Raw genomic sequence first — 9,353 nt, 5'->3', positions numbered from 1 at the left:
CACGAAAAGAATGGATTCACCACAATTTCAATATAAATTGCCCAAAATGCAGCAAAGCATAAGATACCAAACTTGTCATTCACCAATATGATCACTAATTATATTTTATAAAATTTTAATTAAATTATATCACATTAATAAGAACCATTTGATTTGATTTTTTTTTTTAAAAATCTGTCCATCATTATTGTTGAAATAAAATCCACTACTGCCCTTTCTTTCTAATATTCTTTTGACTATTTATCTTTCATGAGAATCGAGCAAAATAATATATTATGAATACTTGGCTCATTTCTTTCTTTATATTCACTAGGAATTTATTCTCATCATTCAATTCTAATCTTAACTGCTTAATTTTTGAAATTTTTAAAATTTTTTAATTTTCTAAAAATGGTGTAATTATAAAATATTTGTATCAGATAAAAATATTTGTTTCAGAAAAAAAAAAACTTAATATTATTTATTTTAGGATTTTTTTTTATTTATAAAATTTATTTGTATCAGACTGTTTGCTTGAAATCACAGGATAGGGATTTCTTGAGATTTAAAAGCAAAAAATGTAAGTATACTTTTAGAAGAATCTATAAAACCGACCAAGGAGGGTGGACTCATTGGTGACGTGACATGAAAAATGCCTTGAAGATGATGTTGGCCAACTTTCCATCTCACTAATATTTTGCCACTTCATTCAATTATATTCCAAAACTTTCGTATCATATGATTAAGAAAGATGAGTAAATCATTGATTTCAAAAAAAAAAAAAAAAAAAAACTTTTAGAAAGATGAGTAAATTGGAGGAAGTCTGGCCCTCCGTCCATTACCTTTCCCCATTGGTTTTAATTTTAGATTTTTTTGCTTTAATCTCTTTCAAAGGAAAAAATAGTGCACTCTGTAAATCGAACTAGATCTAGCTGTCCGTCATTGTTGGATTATAATCGAATTCTTAAATATTATAATTTACTAATAAAAATGATAAAAAAAAGAAAGTAAATTTTAATTCATTAATTTTATTTCAAATCAGGTAACTCGAAAGAATTATGATAATTTAAAGCATTGATGATTAAATAAGGTGGTCCAAAATGAAATGTATTTGAAGGCATCTATCTTTATATCGTGAGCCTCGTGTAATACATTCTCCACTACGTATTGCCATCTCAAGTTCTCCTTTACTTATTAACAACCAATCTAAAAGAACATGGAATTATAAATAAGTAAATTATATGTATAACAAAAGAATCAAATAATAAGATCAGCACTCACCAAGGCAAAATTAAATAAATAAATAAAAATGAAGGTAAGTGCAAATCCACTTGTTAGGAAGATAAGTTGGAATCATATGACTCATGCAAGTGGGGAAAAAAAAACAGCCTGAAGCAGCTATAAATAAGCTTGCTTCCATGGATTCAAATCCATTGCAAGTTCAAGGAAACTACAAACTCGAAACCTGTTTTAGTTTCCTTAGCACTTGAAAATCAATCATGTTTTATTCTCGCCACTATTCCGAAGATTATAACTTCAGTGCTTATCATTCCCCAAGCCATCAGCCAATGTACGAGGAGAGGCCGCCAATGTTTTATGACAAGGTCAATTCTTTTCATCCTCCAAGCCATCACCCGATGTACGAGGAGAAGCCGTCAATGTGTATTGACAGGCCCGCAGCTGGTGCTTTCTGGGGATCATCTCCTGCTGTTTCTCAAGATGTTTGGTTCCCAAGCAATCCACCACCACCACCACCACCACGTTCATATCATATTCCCTCCAATCCCCATCGTGTGAACAATTACAAAAGTTCTCCTGTTCCCCTGACTGAAGACCAAGTGAGGCAAATTTTCATGAAATTTGACCTGAATGGAGACAATGTTCTTAGCAGAGAAGAGATCAGACAAGCTTTCAATTATCTTGGTGCAATGTTCCCTGCTCAAAAGGCCCGTCAAGGGATCAAACTTGCTGATGGTAATGGAGATGGAGTTGTGGACATGTCAGAGATGGAAGATCTCGTCAAGTATGCTTACAATCTTGGGTATGTTGTTCGGTAAAAAGTTTCAAGTTGCTAATCACTTGGAGGGGGAAAGTAAATAAATGGTGTTCTTGCCATCCCAAATAATTATCATGCAATGCAATTTCCACCCACACTTTTTTTTTTTTCTTTCTCTTTTATTTCACTTTCTACTTGTGTTGTAAAACTATAGGAGGATTGTAATCTTCCTGCTTTATGTTCCCCCATTGTGTGGTATTTAAATTTCTTTTATCAACTGTGTCCGTAATTCTAAAAAAATATATAAAATTGGTTAGAATCAAAACAAATTAAAATTTATTTTATTATTTTATTTTTTTTCTAATTAAAAATTAAATTGGTAATGTAAGAGAGTAAATTATATCCCTTAAATTTAAAGACATGTATTTTTTTTTTTGAAAAAAAGGAAGTTAATCATGTTTTTATTCATTGTAATTTCTCAACAAGGGTTTGGTATTTTTCTTTGCAATGGTTATGAAGGTGCAATTTAGCCTACCTCTAAAGGTGGCATATATCTTTTTAAGCAGTTGTAGCTTTTAGCAAATGGTAAAATGCAGAGAAATTTTTGGTGCTGCCCCTTTTTTAAGAATTTTGTGGTCCTTGTGGATTCATGGCAATGAAGTAGCTTTTAAAGCTACGAACCCATGCTTCTCTTCTCTTTGCTCCATTATCTTGCATCCTTATGGATAAAAGGAAATTGTAAAAGCTTCCCGCACTCTGGTTTGCAATTGTCAGGAGAGTCCAATGCAATTCGTTTCTTTTCCAACAATAGAAAAATCAGACCTCCTCTAGCATGGTCTCCCCTTCACCAAATAGTAACATATATAGACGGTTCATCTTTGGGTAATCCGGGGCAAAACGGCATCGGTTCAGTCCGATGCAGTTGCTGCCATGTTTTTGCCTTCCATTTTTGTCCTCTTTTCTGGTTCTTCTCTTTAGCAAGGAACCTTTTCTGGTTCTGCCAATTGGAGCAATTGGTGGATTGTAATAGTTTGATTGGATGTCGTTAACCATGGTGCAGACATCATCCTTTCACAATGGTTTGATTGAATTTAGTGGATTGGAAAGATAAATTAAATAGTTACTTTTATATACATACAGGGGTCAACAATTAAAATCGAACCAAATCGAATAAATCGAAAATTGAAATTTTAGTATTTATAAAAATTAAATTAAATTAATTTTGATTAAAAATTAAATTAAATCGAATTGATTTAATTCGATTCAGTTCGGTTTGATCGATTTAAATTTTTAATAAATTTTTTATTTAAAGTATTTTAAAATTTAATTAAAATATTTTATGATCTAATCATTTTATATTATTGAAAATAATATACTATTACCACTAATTAGTTCGATTTGATTTATTTAATTTTTTTGATTTTTTTTATTAAAAGCGAATCGAATCGAAATAATCAAAATTTTTAAAATAAAAAACTAAATCGAATCGAAATGAATAAAAAACTGAACCCAATTTTTAAATTAATTCTATTCGATTAATTTTTTTTATTTGAACCGAATACTACTCAACCCTACTTGTATATTTGGACTTGTAATATTCTTAATTCTAAATTTTTTTAAAATTTTTTACTTAATATTTTAAATTGAGTATATTTTCCATTTAAAAAAATTGAGTATATTTTAGGTGTTTTATTAATTATAAATGTAGTATGAATCTTATATGTTAAGTTTTTTCTTTAAATTAAAAATAATAAAAATTTAAATTTCAAAAAGAATTAATATTATTTTAAAATAATAATAGTAATATGAAAATCACAATTATATTGTAAAAAGAAAAATGAAAACAAAACTATATATATATAACATATAAAAGTATAGTCTGTAGAATAAATATATTTTCATATATTTTAATTTATCGAATAATAATAATTATTTAATACATGGTTGATTCTCTTTTACTTTTAAAATATAAAAAGTGAGTCAATTATTAATAATATACTAAATTTTTTATAGTAATCATTATAAATATATATTAATTAAATAAAAACAATATTATTTCTATCTCTATAACAAAATAATATACTAAATTTTTTAATAACACAATTAGTTACTAATGCTTTGATTTTTTTCCATCATTTTAAAAAGAAAATAATTATTGAAATTATATAAATTAAAATAACTAATTTACATGAATTCTAAAATTAATTTAATAATAAAAATATCATTGTAAATAATATAAAATCTTACGGATAATCTAGGTAATTCTATTATTTTCAACATTACATTTTTATACAAGTAATTAATAATTTTTAACTATAAAGTTAATTTTTTAGAATTTTATTTAAAACAATTAAATAGAATTTAAATACAAAATAATTTGAATCTATATGAACTCTAAAATATTTTTAAATAAAAAAAATAAAATAAAATAATTTTGAATATAACTAATTAAATTTGATCTTGGACAGTCACAAAATAAAATTATTATGGGTAATTTAAAAATCTCATTATTATTCTCTTTTCATTTTCTATATATATTAGAGAATTATGGGTGAAAAAAAGAAAGTATACTTTTCAGAATAATATATAATTTCACGAAATACCGTATGCAGTGGGGAAAGGCATATAGAATTTGCCATAAAGTAGTTCCCTATCTGTGGCAGAATCCACTTTTCAGAAAGATAACTTAGAATATTATTCATGCAAGTGGGGAAAAAAAAAATCCCTGGAGCAGCTTATAAATAAGCTTGCTTCCATGGATTGAAATCCATCCCAAGCTCAAGAAAACTACAAACTCAAAACCTGTTTAAGTCCCCTCACCACTTGAAAACCATGTCTTACTCTATCCAATACACCCAAGAATATAACATCACTCCTTTTCCTTTCCATTCCCAAAACCATCAGCCAATGCATGAGGAGAAGCCCTCAATGTGCAATGACAAGCCCGCAAATGGTGCTTTCTGGGGATCATCTCCTGCTGTTGCCCAATCTGCTTGGTTTCCAAGCAACCCAACTCCACCACCACCATGTTCATATCATATTCCCTCCAATCCCCGCCGTGTGAACAGTTACAGAAGTGCTCCTGCTCCCCTGACTGAAGACCAAGTGAGGCAAATCTTCATGAAGTTCGATCTGAATGGAGACAACGTTCTTAGCCGGGAAGAGATTAGACAAGCTTTCAATTATCTTGGTGCTATGTTCCCTGCTCAACAGGCCCGTCAAGGAATCAAACTTGCTGATTCTAATGGAGATGGAGTTGTGGACATGTCAGAAATGGAAGATCTCGTCAAGTATGCTTATAATCTTGGGTACGTTGTTAGGTAAAGTGTTGGATGTTTCTATTGAGGGGAATCCAAGTAAATAAATGGTGCTCTTGCCATCTCAATAATTGACATGTATGCTTATAAGTTTCCTGCTATGTTTTCGCCTCATGGGTTTATATATTTATATAATGTTTGTGGTATTTTAAAATTTAATAATATCCCAAACTATGCACTCACAAATTTAGTCTTATAATAAGTGTATTTGAGTAAATCTAATAGATGTCTAATTCTACTCTCCAATTTTCAATATTCAATTTTCAATTTTCATTTAAAACAAAAATTCCAAACCATATGAGAGAATTATAATGGGTAAAAAATTATTAGTTCATTTATATTTAAAAATTATTTAATTAAAATATTTTTATATTTTATAAAATTAATTTTTTTATTAAAAAACAATTAATTTTAAAATTATGGTGATTTTAAACACTCTAATTCTATATAATCTATACACATACACTATCCACAATTTACATGCGTAGATTCTCAACGTTTCATTTATATTATTGTTCAAAATTCTTTTTTTTTTTTATAGACTTAGCCATTAAAGGCATTTAAAATTTAAATAAAATTAAATTGAAATTAAAATGTTTATATTTAAATGTAAATATTGATTAGAATTCTAATTTTAAAAAGACAATTGATTTCCATTTACAATATAATTATATTAAAATCAAAATTCTAAAATAATACTACTGTATGCACATAAATAGGCTTTTACTTAAATTATTATTAAGAATTTCTAACATATAATTATATTATAATTAAAATTATAAAATAATATTTAAATTAAGGTTATTTTTGTGGGCTCACAATTCCTCGTTCATATATAGCCCACAAATTCCTCGTTCATCCTTTTATATTTTTGACGGAATTAGCAAGAGATGTCTTTATTCTGCTGCAAATTAATAACCAACTGTTTCAAATGCTGATCACCAAGTCCACTATTTTATTATTTTTTTATTTAATTTTTCTTAATTTTAATTTTTATTGATTGATTTTTTATTTTTTTATTTTTTATATTTCAATTATATTATTGAGATTATTTTAGAACTGTGTTGAATATATTACTTATATATACTTAATTTATTATTGAATAAAATATAAATTTCTCCATTTACTTAAATATCTCTTATAGTATCAGAGTAATAATACACTCCAACGAGTATTGATTTATTTATTTTTCCCTTCGTCGCCCACAGTTTCCGATCTCATAATGGCCTCAACTATAAACGCTGTCAACTCTGACATCACCACCGGCACTAACATTGTAGTGCAATTTAATCCAGCATCTCAGTTACCTCTCAAACTCACAGGCAGCAGCAACTACACAACTTAGAAATCCCAAGTCTCCATGCTCAATGTATGGACACAATATTCATGGCTATCTAGATGGTAGCTTCCCTGCCCCACCATAAACAATCACTATTGACAACAATACTACTTCCAATCCGGCTTACCAGAAATGGTTTCAACAAGATAAATTAGTTCATAATGCCATATTAGCTTCTGTTGTTCCCACACTTGCTTATTCGATCACAAATGCTTCCATTGCTTGCAAAGTATGGACCTCTCTTCAAACTGCTTTTGGCAGCAAATCTCAAACCCGAATCATTCATTTACAAGACCAACTTGCTCGTATCACCAAAGGCAGTCACCCTGTAGCCGAATACATGAGCGACACTCGTCCAATTGCTGATGAGTTATCCATTGCTTTTATGAGTTCGTTTCTGTGGATCAACGTCCAAATTATGATGCGGGATCCATGCCCGATCCGGGACCTCTGCTGAATGGTCTTGTGATCTTTGTTTCTGCGGACCAATGCCTAAAATATGTGCAAAACTTATGCCCGATCTGGGACCTCTGTCCGGATAGCCTTGTGGCATTTGTTTTCAAAGACTAATATATGTGTGGGACCCATGCCCAGTCTGAGACCCTGTCCGGACGGCCTTATGGCCTTTGGTTCTATCTCCACACTTTTATCCATCCAATTTTTTTGATAAAAGAAAATGTTAAAGAATACATAATACTTTTATTTATAATATTTTTCACGAATTACCTCTTTTTAGAAATAAAATAAAAGACTCGGTTATCTAACTTGACTAATATCAAAATCTTAGAGTTTGATTCAGGGGTCCCCTATTAACTTCGGTTCTCCTTAAATCACATGAATAATCTTTCATAGGTTTACTGTCAAGGGTGATTTTGGAAATTGTGATCTCGAGTTTAGACCTCTTATCTTTTCTACTCTTTCTGATGAACTTTCGAAGTGTGCCGTTTTTAACCTTTCGATCTCGCATTTCAAATGCCTGCGCTCCTCTATTATATATCCATGGTCTTTATGAAAACAGTAATATCTAGTCCTATCTCGCTTTTCAGCTTCCTTTGGATTGAGCTTGAGAGGCCACCCGACCTACCTGTCACTCTTCCTAATCCACATTAGAATATGTATTCATAAATCATTCAATGGACTATAATTCTTACACTTACTTTGATTCTCCCTCTTTTGGGAGACTTGGTCACTTTTGTGATCTCTCTCATATCTTTATTTTTTTTTTACTTTTGGTCTTGCTTTTGGCTCATCTTTTTATTTTCTTTCTATCCTCCCTGGTACATTGGAGTAGCTTGTATTAGCCTCCGGTCGATGTCTTTCGGAGCATCGTCTGATACCTCATCTTCCTCGATCTTGTTCTTCCCTTTGGACCATGTCTGGATTGCTCCTGGCCGAGACTTTAAGGTATCAATGGAGACTTCCTCTCTTGTTTTAGGAGCCATGAGTGACGTCTCTTCCCGAGCTTTCCACCACTAAAAAATAATCCGTAATCTTCTGACATACTGAAGCATTTGCTCAGTGCTCATATTGTTAAAATTTGGCTCATGAACCCTAGAAGATGTGATTTATTCATTGCTAGGAATGGAAGATATAATGGTATCTTCATTGGCAGGAACCTTATTATCAACTCGTGAAATGCCAACCATTCAAAAGAAAATAAAAGAAAAGGTTTCTTTTAAGATAAAAGGGATAGAAAATCGGTTTTAATCCAAATAAACAGAGAAAATTCAATGGATCTCCCGACAGCGAAACTAATGATGTTGCTGGAACTGAAAAATGGTGATGTGGCCAAAGCGGAACTGAGTTGTTGTGCACGATTGGCTAATCCTGCGAGAAAGTGTGTGTGAGGTGGTTGACACCTACGACAGCCACTCTGATACTCAAGTCAGTAAACTGAAAAACAAGGCGGGAGTAAAAAATTACTTAAAGTTCAGAGTATTTGTGTGAGAAGATAGCATACTTCGATCTCTGATATCGTTCTCCTTTTATGCTATAAGAAAATGGAGATAAATATGTTGGAAAGAATCCCCTGTCATGATTGTAAATCAATCAGTGATCAAATCTTACCATGTTTAGCATAGCAATTCTAGGACATAATTGAGGGCACAATCAAAGGTCTAATTGTTCATATTATGTACTATATAAACACTGTAACTTACTACACAAGAGGTAAGAAAATAAAAACAGTTTTCTTCCTATAATCTTGCAAAATGGGGTCGCTGAAAGGAAAAATCGACATATTCTTGAGATTGCCCGAGCCCTATTGTTTGAAGCCCAAGTTCCTCCTAAGTTTTGGTCTGAAGCAGTTGCCACGTCCATTTACCTCATCAATCGACTTCCGTCTCGCGTTCTTAATTTCCAATCTCCCTTGCATACCTTGTCCTCTCATCATACCATCCCTTCCCATCTCAACCTTCCACCTAAAATTTTTGGCTGCACAGTTTATGTTCACATTCCTAAAACACACCGCACTAAACTTGATCCATGTGCTCTTAAATGTGTTTTCTTTGGATATGGTGTACATAAAAAGGGTTATCGGTGTTTTGACCCAATCTCTAAACGGATCTTCACCACCATGGACTGCACCTTTCTGGAAGAGGAATATTTTTTTCCCTCGCCAACTAGCAGTGAGGGGGAGACAGCGGCACAATCACCACCACTGCCAAATTGGCTTAGTCAGGGGGGGGGGGCCAAAACTTGATCATTCTTCCCTTCTTGAGTC

General features: G+C 31.4%; 1 protein-coding gene across 1 annotated transcript; it reads left to right on the top strand.

The window, feature by feature from the left end:
• The first annotated feature begins 4,807 nt into the window (after positions 1 to 4,807).
• LOC110612642 (calmodulin-like protein 5) lies at positions 4,808 to 5,299 on the top strand. Its single transcript, XM_021753417.1, has one exon. The coding sequence runs from the start codon at positions 4,808 to 4,810 to the stop codon at positions 5,297 to 5,299; it is 492 nt and encodes a 163-aa protein (XP_021609109.1).
• Positions 5,300 to 9,353: the final 4,054 nt, after the last annotated feature.

The sequence above is a fragment of the Manihot esculenta genome, chromosome 4 (genome assembly GCF_001659605.2).
Source record: "Manihot esculenta cultivar AM560-2 chromosome 4, M.esculenta_v8, whole genome shotgun sequence".
Lineage (NCBI taxonomy): Eukaryota > Viridiplantae > Streptophyta > Magnoliopsida > Malpighiales > Euphorbiaceae > Manihot > Manihot esculenta.
The sequence above is the reverse complement of the archived record's forward strand: the minus strand, read 5'-3'. Positions and strand labels throughout refer to the sequence as shown.

Excerpts from the sequence above, each read along its gene's own strand:
- LOC110612642 (XM_021753417.1), top strand. The coding sequence starts at position 4,808 with ATGTCTTACTCTATCCAATACACCCAAGAATATAACATCACTCCTTTT.